Source organism: Anarhichas minor, unplaced genomic scaffold (assembly GCF_050575085.1).
Source record: "Anarhichas minor isolate MPS153535 unplaced genomic scaffold, ASM5057508v1 ptg000088l, whole genome shotgun sequence".
NCBI lineage: Eukaryota > Metazoa > Chordata > Actinopteri > Perciformes > Anarhichadidae > Anarhichas > Anarhichas minor.
Window position 1 is genome coordinate 610,599 of NW_027466534.1, and position 16,825 is coordinate 627,423.

General features: G+C 41.2%; 1 protein-coding gene across 2 annotated transcripts in view; it reads right to left on the reverse strand.

The window, feature by feature from the left end:
• The window catches only part of ubash3bb (ubiquitin associated and SH3 domain containing Bb), a 37,156-nt gene extending 20,464 nt beyond the window's left edge, over nucleotides 1-16,692 (reverse strand). For both annotated transcript variants that reach the window (XM_076082030.1, XM_076082029.1), the window contains exon 1: nucleotides 16,450-16,692. In XM_076082030.1, the coding sequence (XP_075938145.1) occupies nucleotides 16,450-16,577 (128 nt within the window). In that variant the 5' untranslated portion in view covers nucleotides 16,578-16,692. The remainder of the gene's footprint in view (nucleotides 1-16,449) is intronic.
• Between the last annotated feature and the right edge of the window lie 133 nt (nucleotides 16,693-16,825).

Consider the following 16,825-nt stretch of genomic DNA (forward strand, 5'->3'; position numbering starts at 1 on the left):
GGTGAAACACTTTGACACTCAGTGGGTGAATTATTAGGTTTTAACATGGAGGGGGGGGGGGGGGGGGGGGGACATTCATTATTGCCATTGATTATTCAATCAGACATCCTGCATCTATTATTTAGCAGAGCTTTGTTTCTCTCATGACTCACCCCCTCCTATCAACTAAAGAACAACCTGGTGTTACCTTCACTTATTATTTCATGCCCATCATTAGTCATTGATTTTCCACACACACACACTTAGTGGTTTTAAACCTCAAAATGTTCCAAATTCACCTGAAGAAATAAACCATGACGGACATTTAGTGTCATTTTGTGAATCAGAGATGTGTCATAAAGGCCTTAGGAATATAAAAGTCAAAAATCTAGAATAGATTTAAGTTATAGTACATTGTAGTTAATAATGTCAGTCAGTTGTGGGACCGTAGGATGAAGCAGGTTGATGTCTCCTGCTTCATAGCAGCTGTCAGAGGGCTGCAGTTCATATGAAGGAACTAGTCAGCAGTTGTCGGGCCAGTTGTCTTTGCAGTGAGGATGGAAGATAATTCTAGAGGCTCTGATCCGTCCCTTCATTGTCTGACACCTGCTGAACCTTCATTAGTTTCACCTGCTGCTACAGACTCATGCAACACATGTGGAAACCAGCTGCACTCACAACTCATAATGTTATAATTCAAATGTTGCTCGTGATGTAATTATCATCTCATAATGTACATGACAAGTTGAGTCCTTTATTTAAAGCAACTGGACTTTGGTCTGTTTGGTGTAGAGGACATTTTCATCAATCAGTTCCAAGTTGTAGTGTTACTGTGAGGAACTTTAAACTGGTCCTGAACCAGTCTCAGTGTAGTCCTGATCCTCTATATGAACCAGTCTCAGTTTAGTCCTGATCCTCTATCAGACCTCCATCAGTAAAGAGACCATCAGAGAGAAGATGGTCTGTTTCTATAGAGTTATTCTTAATGCTCGTCACCTGTGCCCCCCGGGTCGGATTTTGGTGAAACCAGATGAAATCATGCAGGTTCACCAGAACCTCCTCCAGCAGAGACCGGTCCACCGTGGACAGACCCAGATCCTCCAGCAGAGACCGGTCCACCGTGGACAGACCCAGATCCTCCAGCAGTGGTGGAGACCAGTGTCCACCACTGTGGACAGACCCAGATCCGACTTCACCTGCAGCCTTGGACCTGCAGTCGGAGCTCCGGAGGGAGAAAGAGAGCTCAGCTCGCAAGACCCAGGACGTATTGCTGGACCCACTGGAGGGAAGGGAGGCACGGGAGAACCAGAACCAGGACTGAGAGGGGCAGACTGTCAGACCCTGCTGCAGTAACATGAGAGGTTTTCTAAAGGGACTCTGGTGCTCAGAGACACTACCAATTTAGTCCACAGGGGGCGACAGAATCAACACTAAATAAAGTAACTTAAATATCCTGTGTGATTCTTACCATAATAGGTCTTCTATACATTGTTTACTTACGTTACTTTAATATTCACACGGACCACAAACGAGCCCCCCCATGTAAAGAGGAAGCACACGCCGCCCACTCACGGGAAGCCTTGTTCAGCTGAGCCGAATCCTGTCACTGTGGGAAATCCCACGGCTTCATGCATCCTCACACTTCCTGTTTACAAAGACACCCACCCACACACACACACACGCACACACACAACGACCACACACACACACACACACACACACACACTGTGGAGACCTGAGTACACAAACGGGCGTCTGAACACGTGAACAGAAACAGATTTGTGAAGCAAGTCACCTCAAGTTCCAACAGAGATAAAAACACTGGTGCTCTGAGTCTCACTGTGTTTATGATGCAGTGATTCTAAAACATCACAAGGCTGCAGGAGTTTAATCACACAGGTTTTGCCCTCTCTCACTATTTAATACAGTTATTTTTTATCGCTGAAGATCTATAAATGCCCAGCATTTAAGAGACAAGACCGACAAGTCCCAAGTGTTGTCTCAAGTCAAGACTGACAAGTCTCAAGTCAAGACCGACAAGTCCCAAGTGTTGTCTCAAGTCCCAAGTCAAGACCGACAAGTCCCAAGCATTGTCTCAAGTCAAGACCGACAAGTCCCAAGTGTTGTCTCAAGTCAAGACCGACAAGTCCCAAGTGTTGTCTCAAGTCCCAAGTCAAGACCGACAAGTCCCAAGTGTTGTCTCAAGTCAAGACTGACAAGTCTCAAGTCAAGACCGACAAGTCCCAAGTGTTGTCTCAAGTCAAGACGAACAAGTCTCAAGTCAAGACCGACAAGTCCCAAGTGTTGTCTCAAGTCAAGACTGACAAGTCTCAAGTCAAGACCGACAAGTCCCAAGTCAAGACCGACAAGTCCCAAGTGTTATCTCAAGTCAAGACCAACAAGTCTCAAGTCAAGACCGACAAGTCCCAAGTCAAGACCGACAAGTCCCAAGTGTTGTCTCAAGTCAAGACCAACAAGTCTCAAGTCAAAACCGACAAGTCTCAAGTCAAGACTGTCAAGACCGACAAGTCTCAAGTGAAGACCGACAAGTCCCAAGTGTTGTCTCAAGTCAAGACCAACAAGTCTCAAGTCAAGACTGACAAGTCTCAAGTCAAGTCTCAAGTCAAATTGGTTCAAACAAAGTGGTTCTGGGGAAATAGGTGTTGACTTGCTGAGAATGAACAGCGTTTACGTTGGTTGATTCAGGAGATGAATTGATTCGTGGCCACTTTTTAAACAACATAATTATAATTTTTTTAGGGTTGGGGAAGGTATCGTGTCGGGCTAAAGTTGACTAACTTCGCTCCAGATATCATTTGGTTGGGTGGTTGCTCCTAAAGCTGCTTCAGTGGTTGTGTATTTGTCAGACATTGTTTTGTGTTTGTCCTCCGACTTTGTTTCTAAACTCAGACAGCATTGTGATGTGAGGCCCACGGGGATACAAACTTCCGTCACTATAATAGAACTGATAATCTTTCTTTTTGTTCCTGTGTTGCTGCACATTGTTCCAACCAGACAAAAGCACCCGCATTCAAACACTTCAGCTCAGACTGGTTTCTTAAAACCAGCACCAGCTCACCAACAGCTCATTGACTACAGCTACCACTTGCTCATCACTTTTAAACAATTTATTAACAAGCCGATTTATTTCATAATAACGTATCTATTTAATATTGACCACTTTCTGGCTTAATACAAAATAGACCCTAACCACGTCATGTTTATCAGTTTGAATTTGAACGGACACATTCCTAATAAAACATAAACATTATTATTCATTGCAGGGCTTTAAATAGTTTTTCTTCCTGATCGAGAAAGCTTGAACCACTTTTGTCTCTGCAGTGAAACGACTCGTCCTTCTCATTCAGGAAATGTTTGAAGAGCTAAAACTCTAACGTGCTCAGTAATAAGAGGAGATTCAGGGCTGAAAATGAACTCTGTGTTTAGAGCCTTTTGTTGACGTTTGTCCTCCCAGCTCGTTAATACTAATTGGTCCTTTCTGGAGACAAAATACAGACTCAAGCACACAGAGGGTCCAATTATACACACATCAATTTAAAACTTGGCATTGACCCACCAGACCCTTCTCTCTCTGGACCGACCACAGTCACATTTCTGTCACTGTGAGGTCTACTGCTTCACAACATCAGTCAAATAAATAGTCAGCTTTGGAGCAACATGAGTATTCATTTGGAGTCATGTTTGTGTCCACCTGATGAATTTGAGGCCAACATTCGCTCTCCTTTTAGCTCCATGTTGGGTCTCTACCAACTTCTGCGAAACATATCTGGTTCACTGCAGCGTTTCCTCATCCAACGGTTCGTATGATATCTTACCAAGAAGTTACTGCTCAGGAGTTTGTGCGTTTTCCTACAAAAGTCCAGCAACACGTGTCAATTTCTGCTTGTTACAGTCTTGTAAAAATAAACTTCCGTCTTTACAGGAAACAACTTAGTTAAGTTTAGGCAACAAAACTACTTCTTGAGGTTTAAGAAAAGATTGTGAAATACTAATTTATTGTTCTATTATTTATCACTTAATTTATTATATTTAAGTTGATAATTGCATTCTACTTTGTTGTCCTTGTTTTTATTTTTATAGTTTTTGTTTATTAGTATATTCTATGTATGTACGTTGAGAGCGATGTAAAAACCGGAGTTAGATTCCTTGTATGCGTACGCATACGAGGCCAATAAAGCTGAATTGTTAAATTGCTGAATTGCTTTTGTCTGTTCTGTTGTAAATTGTGTTTTTTGTCACACAATAAATTCTTTCCCCCTTTTCAATAATTTACATCTCACAAACCAAACCCCGACCATCTCTTTGACATAACGTACGAGAGCAGAAGCATGAAAGAGTGCTCGTATCAACTGGACCGCTAAACACAATTATTGTCATTCAACGCAAGATATGGCAGCTCAGGCATGGCCTTTAAAATGCTAAATGTGCTCAGTGAAAGACATTAAGGTCACGGCTGAACGGACAAATATAGAAGAGGCAACGAGGAGAGATCTACCGTCACAGACATGTGACTCAAACAGGATCCCACTCCGAGCTTCTCAAATGGTTTTAAAACTAAAACTCCATTTCAATCATAATAAACCTGAAGGTGGAATAACCCTAACCCTTTTTTTAAACAATAATTTAGGTGTGAATCATAATAATAGAGGTTGAAATTAACTTTGTTTCCCATCTCATCTTCTTATATTGTCTTAAAGTGCTCTCGTACGTTTACAAATATCATACTTTAAAAAAACAAAAGGGTCTCAACTTTGTTTTTTCTGCAGTTTATTTGTTGTTTATTTGTGAATTCTGAATTCTTATATGAAATACTTTTGGGGAAAATGTCATCATGTTGGTCATATCATGAAGTTTAGAGGTCAGACATGAAAATGGGGGAGATAAACTTAATCTTTATGATTATATTTATGATATCATATTATAAATAAACAACTCGATCAGCCTGCTGCCCTACAATCAATATACAATCATGAAATACTTAGTTAGGTTTAGTAAAAGATGGTGAAACACTTAGTTATGTTTAATTAAAGATGATGAAATACTTAGTTGAGAACAGGCTGTAAAAACGACGTTCATGTCTATATATGAAAGTCTTTTAATAATAAGCAACACCACCATGACACTCTAAGCCAGGTTAATGATAATTATTACAAATATCATTAAATATAAATCCATTCTTGTTTCATTAGGACCAGTATCTGCTTCTAGATGTGGAATCAGATCTATTTCTTAAGCTTGTTGCTTTCCTCTTTAGACCAAAGTATTGATTGCTGAAGGACACGAGGAGAACTTAAAATCATCAATACCTTTTGTACATTACCGGATAACTAATTGGAAAGGATGACTTCTTCTCTGTAGTAATGTCTGGTGGTTGTACTCCCTCGACATATGAAAGGCTGAATGCATGAGAGCACGTCTTCATGGAAGGAGGAGCAGCCCAGAAACGGCACTGAGCTTCACATGCAGCTATAGATCAGATATCATATGACGTAGAGGAGCTGAGCTTTATCTCCGTGTCAGGAAACGGATTCTTGTCGTGTTTTGTTTGTTCTGCAAGTGCACGTTCTATCCGACGGGTTCTGCAGGAAGAATAAATAAAGATTCTATATTTTAAGGGAGTGTAATATGCTCTATTTTCATCGGTAGCTAACCCTGCTGTGATGCAAATTTGTATTTTTTAATTTTCATTTGAGTTTCCATTTATTTATTTTATTATTTTTTACATTATTTAATGTTTTTAAATTTAATTTTCTTTTTTCCCCTCCTACTATTATTCTTTTTTGTGTAAATATGTATATGTGTGTATATGTAGGAGTTCCGTTGTGTTAAAATGTAGAAAGTAAATCTGCACTGTCTGGTTCTATGAACCGCTCAGTGATATACATCCACATCCAATCAGGCCTCTAATTAAATGTCTCATCAAATCGTTGTGATCCGGTCATGCAGCAGGAAGACGCTCCAACATGGAGGAGAACTCCTGCCGTGTCTCAGTGAGGTGGATGTGAGGGAGCTGGAGGACGCCGGCTGCTGGAGACGCTCCAGGAACCGTCATTTTGGCAGAAGTACCACGGCACAGATGGCTCGGTCGCCACTGAACACACACACACACACACACACACACACACACACACACACACACACACACACACACACACACACACTGACAGGAGATGACACATAAAGACACCACACAAGTACAACATCCACATATGTGAATGAACACACACACACACATCAAAGTGGGGACGAGATTATCTGCAACATCAAATCTACTTGAGTTCCTGATCCTCTAGACCCCGTAGGGCCCCAAAAAATAAAAACATCAACTGTGTTCACAGATTAGTGGTGTGTGTTAAAGAGAGAGAGAGAGAGAGAGAGAGAGAGAGACAGACAGACAGACAGACAGACAGAGACAGCGAGAGACAGACAGAGAGAGAGACACAGAGACAGAGAGAGACAGACAGACAGAGAGAGACAGACACAGAGACAGAGAGAGACAGACAGACAGAGAGAGACAGACACAGAGACAGAGAGAGACAGACAGAGAGAGACAGCGAGAGACAGACAGACAGAGAGTGAGAGAGAGAGAGAGACCCTCCGACATTAACAGAAGAATCATTCCTCTTTTTCCAGCGTACAGCTAACGAGGTTTAGTTATAAGAGAAAAGCTCTAAACTGTCTTGTTTTGCACAAATATTGCAGAGTCAGCTGCTTGCTTTGAGCTGAAACAGTGAGACTTTTAAAATGAAATGTGCTGAAGAGCGTAAAGAGTTTGTTTATGAGCGAAGGAGCAAGGCAGAGTCTGAGTCCGTTTTAGAGGGAGTTGGACTGCGGCTGCAGAGAACTGCTGTTCTGAGTCAAAACAGACGAGTCAGAGTCAAAACAAAGACGAGTCAGAGTTAAAACAAAAACGAGTCAGAGTTAAAACAAAAACGAGTCAGAGTCAAAACAAAGACGAGTCAGAGTCAAAATAAAGACGAGTCAGAGTCAAAACAAAAACGAGTCAGAGTTAAAACAAAGACGAGTCAGAGTTAAAACAAAGACGAGTCAGAGTTAAAACAAAAACGAGTCAGAGTTAAAACAAAGACGAGTCAGAGTCAAAACAAAGACGAGTCAGAGTTAAAACAAAGACGAGTCAGAGTCAAAACAAAGACGAGTCAGAGTCAAAACAAAGACGATTCAGAGTTAAAACAAAAACGAGTCAGAGTTAAAACAAAGACGAGTCAGAGTTAAAACAAAGACGAGTCAGAGTCAAAACAAAGACGAGTCAGAGTTAAAACAAAGACGAGTCAGAGTTAAAACAAGTTTCCTTACAGGCGTTTAAAGGCACAGTTTCTGGACACTGGCTGTGTGTATTTCTACACAGATTGAGTGTGTTTACAAAGCACTGAAAACTGCTTTATAATAAAACGTTCAGTACTTTTCACAATATGGGACCTTTAAGCTGAATGAGAGTCCTTCATGGCGGTCAGTTTCTATGACAAACATGCAAACAAAGGCAGTGACTGCTGACGACTCTCACAGAAAGTAAATGTTTGGATCTGGTTATTTATTTACCTGATGTGGGTGAATGTCAAATGTTCATACTTAACCTTTAATGGCTGCTGGAGAGATGACCTCAGAACGAGGACATTTACACAAATGAAGATTTATTTAACGCAGTGAGATTCTGCTATCACCGAGCACAGTAGACGGTTCTGTGTGAAGATATTTGAAACGTTAAGGGCTGTACATGAGAAATAATCTAAAGCTGGAGGGGAACAAAAGGCTGCTGGAGTAAAGCATTCTGCTTTGAGATTTTGAGAAATCCCAGAAGGTTTGACCTGAACACTGATGTTCTATTACACATGACATCATATACACATTAAAGGACATGACAGCACTGAAATTACTGAAAAGTAGACATAGAATTCATCCAACAGAAAAGTGCTACGATGTTTGCTTCAGCAAGATCTTTTACTAAACAAAAAATTCTATATTTTGACGTGATAAACGACATTTTAGGACATTGACCCGTCAAACACAGAAGAGAATAGCATCCATGTGGGATTCACGATGATGAAGATCAGTTATGGGGTCGTTTTATGTTAATCTGAATCTGAATGTTGGGAAAATTAGTGGAATATTAATATTAATTTTCATTAGCCATGTAAACGGCTTAGTAGGAATATTGTCTTTTTTCGGATTAGGGGAAAAAATGAAATATTTGGTGAATGTAAACGTTCGTGTTACACAACTAACCAGTAGAAGCACGAGCAGCGACCCCTCACTGGCTTCCCACCCAAAAACACGTCCATCCAGAATCAAGTGTTTGCAGTCGGGGGATGGGAAACGTACACCACTGCACCGGTTTCTAGCTTTTTAACATTTCTACAGCAGCCAAGTCTTGATGCAGCTGCACTGCAGATAATTACAAATATAATTTTATTCCAAGGACTCACAAACTCAGAGGAATCCATCTGGAGGACAAACTTATTCAGCACATAAACTACGTCTGAGCTGTTTTTGAACAACACATAATCTCTAAACACTGTTTTACATCCTTATTATGTTGATAATCAAATATCTGATGTGTTGCACCAAATTATTTAACATTTTACTGTGAGATGGTTTGAGCATACGCATTGCATCATTAAAATTTAGTAAGTAGATAGTCAATAAATAGCTTCTTTTGGTCAAGTAAACAGTCGTCGCCATGTTGAGAGCCGTGTTGAGTCAACAGATATGCTCTGACTTTCATATTGATCCCTTTCATATACTATATATTTATATTATTTCTGTTAAACATTTTGTCAGAGTATTAAGCCAAAGAGAAGGAAGCAGTGTGAGACTGATGGTGTTGTGTTCAGGGGGGGTTTGCAGAAGTGGGACAGCTGTCAATCCGAACAGCCTCCAGGTCCACGTGAAGACCTGCTGCTGACTCAGCAACTGTAGGTCGACAGCTGTGAGGTGAGACTGAACCATGAAGACAACTTCACTAACATAACCAGCAAGTTAATATGTGTTTTAACCAACAACTCATTGAGTTTTCCTTCCACGTGTATGTTTACACATATTTAAAGTGACAGTGAGGAACTTCTAACTGGTTGTGAACCTTAATGACGAGCATTAAGAATAACTCTATAGAAATAGACCATCTTCTCTCTGATGGTCTCTTTACTGATGGAGGTCATAGAGGATCACCACTACACTGAGACTGGTTCATATAGAGGATCAGGACTACACTGAGACTGGTTCATATAGAGGATCAGGACTACACTGAGACTGGTTCATATAGAGGATCAGGACTACACTGAGACTGGTTCATATAGAGGATCAGGACTAAACTGAGACTGGTTCAGATAGAGCAGGGATTCCCAAAGTGTGGTGCGCGCACCCCTGGGGGCACGAGAGGAAAAATGTAATGGTGGTCTAATGGTGCAGTCCTGTCTCCTAAAAATTACGTTTGACCATAAACGTATTTTCTCCCTGATTACGTTTGTGTTTGACGTATTACAAATACGTTTCTCATCAACATATCTTTGCCATACTCTAGTCTTTATTATTGTTCTGTGATCTGCCTCGCCTCTACCCCCGCCGCCCACAAGTTGTTGCCCCGCGGCCTGTTCCGAGGGCTGACAGACCTGACGATGGGGTGCCTCACGGCGGGGGCGGCTGGAGACCTCGCGTCCGGCGCCAACGGGTGAGCGCCCGCCACTCGGAACCATAAAACCAAGTCACGGATTTCACCCGGGGGACATTCTGGAGGTATTGTGGCCGGGTGCTTTGTTGCTGGGGAGGTATGAGCCGAGAGTGGCGGCGTGTTATGGAGGTATATTTTATTTATTTGTATCCATCTAATTAACCCTGCCCTAACCATAACCATAACTTCCACTAGGAAGCCACGTCCCCACCCAAACCTAACCCTTAAGAGAGTCACGGTTACTCCCGGATTTTACACGCGGGCCTTTGTGGAGGTATTGTAGCCGCGTAATGTTCCTCGTTGCTTGGCCTGGATGAGCGCGTTTCTGCTGGAGACAGGCGGCGTGTTGTGGTAGTATTCTGACCGCGTAATAGGGAGAAGGAGAGGCGGTGGTGGAGAGGGAAAAAAATATTAAAGTGTTAAAATGTTGATTAGAAACGTATTTGTAATAAGTCAATGTAATAAGTCAAACACAAACGTAATCAGGGAGAAAATACGTTTTTGGTCAAACGTAATTGAGAATGCATTTTAGTTTTGGGGGAACGTAATTTTTAGGAGACAGTGCAGTGAGGTTCTGGCTAACAGCTGTCTGAAGCTCTTATTTACGTCGCCACCTGAACACCAAGCATGCCAGTGCAAGTCAAAAGCCCCTTACATTGTTTATATCGAAATTGGAGGAGTTACAAAACAGCCCAAAACAACTGCAGTCTCATTCATGTGTTGGGTCTACAAAACACGCACTACGGGCTTCATATCTGGTCACAGAATAGCAGGAAAGGGGCTACCTCACACAATCGGCGAAGACGTGTGCTCGCCAGCTGCCAAAGAGATGGTGGAATGTATGAGTGGAGAGAGAGAAGCAAAACAGTTAGACGTGATCCCGGTGACACAACAACACTGTCGCGCCGCATCGATGCTTTGTCCGAAGACATCCTGGCTACATTAGTCGGTCGCGTGAAGAAGAGTGAGTTTTACTCTCTGCAAGTAGATGAGTCTACAGATGTGGCCAATCTGGCCAATCTTCTGGTGTACGTCCGTTACCTTTTCGAAGGCACGGTGCAGGAAGATTTTTTGTCTTTTTTATCTTGTAAACAAATGCCACGCGCGAGCAAACTGTTCTCTCATTGGTCTGATTTTTATGCGGCTATAAATAGGCTCTGTTGCTTATTTTTTTTAAGGTGTGGGGGATTGGGGGTGCGTGAACCCGGTCGGGATGTAGAAGGGGGTGCATGGCTTAAAAAGTTTGGGAACTGCTGAGATAGAGGATCAGGACTAAACTCAGACTGGTTGAGACTGGTTCCTCGCTGTCACTTTAAGGCACTGAAATAGTGAGATTTCAAGATAAATAACTACTGGAAATCATCAGCTTCAAACCCACATATGTTAGTAACCTACTAATCTCATCAATAGATATTTATCACTCAAACCTTCACGCTAACTGACTGGTTCACTTTTATTCTGCTCACGTTGAATCTCTGCATCACTGCCTGAGGTCACCAGTGAATAGACACAAAGCTTCCGGTGGTCAAATAATGGATGAAATCATCCAGGAAGGAGACTCAGATAAAAACTGCATAAAACACAACAGGCCTTTGATATAAAGGATGAAAATAACTATCAGAGGCTCTTCTTATAGAGGAGGTAGTTTGTAATGATAACTTGCTGCACTACCTTGAGTTTCTTCCATACGGTGAGATATCTGAGTGCAGACGACGAGGCTCATAATCTGATAGCGCCGTCTGTTTGCCTGCTTTCTAAATGAACCGTGATATGATCAGCGAGCTGCAGTGGAAGTGAAGAACACTGATGCACCTCTCCTGTTTCAGGAAGCAGAACTAATGGCATTCATGTGACCTTGTTAAGAGGCTCCCTATTGATGGCAGACACACACATATATATAAATATATATATATATATATATATATATATATATATATAACGATGACACATGGAATGTAATAATAGGTACATCGTCTTCAAATAGTCCCCCAGAAGAGCTGAGAGGGGAAAAACCTTCAGAATAAACTCACATTCATCTGCATTTCAGAGATGCTGGGCTGGGAAAAAAACAATACAAGGGAACGACTCAATAATTCATGAGTTACCAACTCCACTGCTCTTCAGAGCTCCCATCTCGCAGACTTGAACCCACGTATATGTACACATTTTTTACTTTTCATGCTTTAGAAATCAGCAAATATGCAGCAGAGCTACACAGAAAAATGTCCCATGAAGACAGCTGTTAAAGACGGGAGAGAAGACACTAAACCAGCAGGGAGAAAAGTGCACATTAAATATGTCAAACATACATACGTGGTGCATTATAGTTGTCAATGTAACAGTATTCACTTTTATGATCGGAGCAACTGTGAAACAAAAACACAGGAAGTGAGTGGGCGTCCATTCTTATGCAACCTAAGAACTCAGCTGTACATCGACCACGAATTAATGTCACAGTTTAACGTTAACCATCAGGTGTAAATAAAGTTTTACTGACGATGGTTCTCCTCCAATATTCAGTAGAACATGTGTTTCTAGTCTCTGATCTCTGATAATGTTTCATTGTAAACAACCAATCAGTGTTTAAACCAACAGGAGGAGAGCTAGTAACGTTAGCAGCACCGCTAACGGCTAACCAACAGGAGGAGAGCTAGTAACGTTAGCAGCACCGCTAACGGCTAACCAACAGGAGGAGAGCTAGTAACGTTAGCAGCACCGCTAACGGCTAACCAACGGTTACATCATGATGCCTTCAGGCTCTGCTCAGTGAACATGAGTACTGGCTGAAGGTACATTATAACGTTATCATGATGTGTTCACATGTAATCTGTAAAATGTAGTTTTGGTGATAAACTTGAATAAATCCAGTAGTTTGAAGGAGATGTTTTCACATGAATATAAAATAGATATTAGAGATGAATTATGAGCTGTTTAACTTCATAACACGAGCTCTAAGCACATTATTATACTTCATTAAAATAATAATGAAGGGATTAGTTTATCAATAAAATACAATCTCTTTATTTCCTTATTATTTGAATTGTTTTTATGGATATAAATACTATATATGAATATAACAAAGTAAAAATAAAAACTTAGAATTTTAGATGCTTTAAAGTTACTTCAGAGCGGTCTGGATCCTTGTAGACCAGCTGCTATAATCAAACAACAAAGGGATCTGTATCTGATAATATGGATCAGTGATGATCAGTAATTAGTATCAGCGCAAAACAACGTGATTGTGGATCTTTAAAAGTTATATTTGCTCCCTTTTATCTTTTCCTTTGATCTGATCTGTGACTCAAATCCATGAAATGATCCAAACCATCAGATTTAAGACCACATATCACAGAGTCCGCCTCTAGATCTCCAACACTTAAACACTGCATCGGTTCATCTGTGAAAAACACTGCAGTGCAGATTCAGTCCCAATTTTAGCTGCTTTAAAAGCGCTACGAGGCAGACTTTGTTCAGTGTTATGAAACATCTACTCTAGTGGGGGTTTAAGAGCAGAGGACTCAAACAGAGAACTTTAATTATTAAACCAAACTTCCATTCCACTAAGAAGACGCTGGGAGGCTTTCAAAGAACTTTCACTTCTCTAACTGATGACAAGACAGAGGAATAAAAACCTGGAGCTGGAGAAATTAACCTTAAAATGAAGTAAAACTTACACAGTAGAAGTAAAAGGAGCGACCCCTCACTGGCTTCCCACCAACAAACATGGAGAATGCAGTCTACAATAAATGTACAACATGTACCCATCACTAGCTTTTAAACATTTCACCAGACATTAAGTTAGAATACTAACTTAGTAGTATTGACTTTATATGATTATTTAAAAAAAAGAATGTGTTGTCAAGAGAAATATTCGGAGCGAGTCCTTTTTTTATCGATTCAAACAGCTGGATCTGTTATTGGACACCATAGTTTTAATTTAAACAATGCAATACATTTATATCTCAAAAATGGAGTAAAAATAAATGTTGCCTTAAATCAGTTGATAAAAAAGCCCAAAACTTTGCTTAGCGCTTTGAAAGGTACTCAAAGGAACTTTACGTGGTAAAAAAAGAAACAATAAAAGCAATAACAATAGTATTGAGTGTGTTTAATTAGCTAGCTAGCTAACATAAAAACATTTGATTCTTTTACATCTGACCTTTAATCTAACACACATTTCAGCTGAAATAAAATCTAGAGACATTTATATAGATATTTGGGTGGTATGACAATATACTGTATATTGTCATATAATGTTTCATAATATATATATTATATATGTCAGTCCAAATATGGTAACTTCCGTTCATTGTCTGCAAAAAAACAACAACGTGATGACGGCCGTAATCCAAGATGGCGACGGCCAAATTGCCGAACTCGAAGCTTCAAAACATCAGTCCACAAACTAATGAGTGACGTCACGATAGTTACGTCCACTTCTTATAAACAGTCTATGGATAATAAGCACAATACTGAAAAAGTATTCAGGTTGAATACCCAGTCCTGGTTGAATCAATATTTTTTAACATCCCAAGTAAAAACCTAAGTAAGTAAAAATATCGCAAAAAACTCAGAGGGTGTCTACTCTCTATTTTACATGTTAGGAAATAATCGAACCAAAAACAATAGCCTGACAATAAATAATCCTTTTTAGCAGCAGATACGGGACACCTGAAATTTACTGGGTCGACCACTTTAGACAGAAAAAAAGAGTTAATCAGTGTCCGTGTCGAGGCCGAGCACTCATGGCTGATATGAAAGAGGCTGTGGCTTCCCTGAGGGAGTGTGTTCTGGGCCATCGTCTGCTGTGTCTATTCAGCAAACCACAGCACACTTCCTCTGACACACACACACACACACACACACACACACACACACACACACACACACACACACACACACACACACACACACACACACACACACACACACACACACACACACACACACGACGTCTGTCTGGGTGAAAGAGGTGGAAAGACTTTAAGGTTCAATGTATAGTAGTGAGAGAAAATTGAAAAGTGCTGTGAGATTTCCCCCAGATTTCAGAAATATGGACAGAAATAGGTTTTAATAATGTCTTAAAGCTGCATTCTCTCTACTCCTCTGGTTGTATAGAAGTCTATGAGAAAATGACTCTACTTCTCTCTTGATTTATTACCTCAGTAAACATTGTAAACATGAGTTTATGGTCTCAATCTCTAGTTTCAAGTCTTCTTCAATACAGCATGATGTTCATTTAGTACATTATGGTCCATTTAGAGTCAAACAGACCATAAAGCAGGGGATGCTTTAGGGCGGGGCTACACAGTGATTGACAGGTCTCTACCAGAGACGTATACGGCGTCTCTACATCACTCCTCCTCAGTCCATATATGGTCACTTCCTGTTCATCGATGGCAGTAATCCAAGATGGCGACGGTGAAATCACCGAACTCAAGGCTTCAAAACATCAGTCCACAAACCAATGTGTGATGTCACGATGACTACTTCCACTTCATATATACAGTAGCTGCAGCGTTCATAAAGTTGAAAACTTTTTAACTCGGCACGTCTACATTGACGGGATTTGAGGGCGCAAAAAAAACGCGACATGTGATGGGACCCCTGGTAGAGACCTGTCAATCACAAGGTAGACCCGCCCTAAAGCAACACACCAATAATTGCCTTAAAACAACATGATAAAGTGCTGCTCTCCTGGTTGGTGAAATCCAGTATACAGTAGTGTTTACCGGGAGAGACTGAGGCCGACGGGACGGATGTGAACTAACAGATCTGGGCCAAGTCAAAGACAGTCTCTCCATTCATTAACAGCAGAGGACACAGGGTGAGCCGTATGACACACACACACACATAGTCATAGTCATGACTTCATGACTCCTGACTACAGTTTTCGGAACATGACAGCTCCTCAAGAAAACAACTACAACACCACTTTAAATATGACTTACATACTTACACATAAACATGAGAAAGAAAATCAATGGTTTGATCTTCATTAACCATTCCAGTTTAAACCAAGTGAAAGGAGTGAAAATAGGGGAAAATGTTGTCAGCTATTTTAAGCTAACGTTACACTTCTGTAACTGTCTCACGCCTCACGTTGGAGCACTGTTACAGTATCATACTATTTTTAATGTGTTTAATTCTACTGTGTTTTTACTTTATTTGACTGTATTCTACTCTTTAGCTGTGTGTGGTTGTTTACAGTGAGTGATTCTGTTTTAAACCAAGTAAAAACAGTGAAAAAAGGTAAAACATTGTCAGCTATTTTTAGCTAACGTTACACTCCGTATTGTGCCACACATTTGAGTTCAGTTACAGTATTATACTGTTTTTAATGTGTTTAATTGAATGTGTTTTGACTGTATTATACTCTTTAGTTGTGTGGTTGTTTACAGTGAGTGGCTCCAGTTTAAACCAAGTAAAAACAGTGAAAAAGGCAAAATGTTTTCTTCTGTAACTTCATCTCGCACTAACTATTCTACTTCTTTTTTTTTTTACTTTATTCGACTGTATTCTACTCTTTAGTTGTGTGTGGTTGTATTCAGTGAGCACCAGCTAGCTGTGTGGAGCTATGCGTACGACCCCACAACAGAAACCGTTACTGAACGCTCACACACCGGCCATGTCCGCGTCATGGTCCCCGGATGACCTCTGCACATGCCTGTGATCCTCCCCACACACACACACACACACACACACACACACACACACACACACACACACACACACACACACACATACTCACACACACGGCTACTTACGCCCTCGGTCTCGGGAAGCCCATGGATAACAGCACGTCCAGGTTGGAGCCAGATTTCACCGAACCCGACCGGTTCTGCCGGAGCCTCCGCGGGATGATTTTACTGTACAGGTCTTCTTTGGCAGCCATGGTCGACAGTCCGCGTCCGGCAAGTCCGAGAGCGTCGGCCGGGTCCGCATGAGTAGAGAGAGAGGGAGAGGTGAGGACGACTGAAGCCGAGCGGGGAGCAGCGCTTTGCGGCCAGAGAGGCAGGCAGAGCCCCGCTACTCCGCCCACCGGAGGAAGCAGCGAATCAGATCCGCTCTCTGGATGTTTACAGCCGAATACAGGACACAATATAAGGGGGCTAAACGGTCACAATATGGGGCTTTATTTTA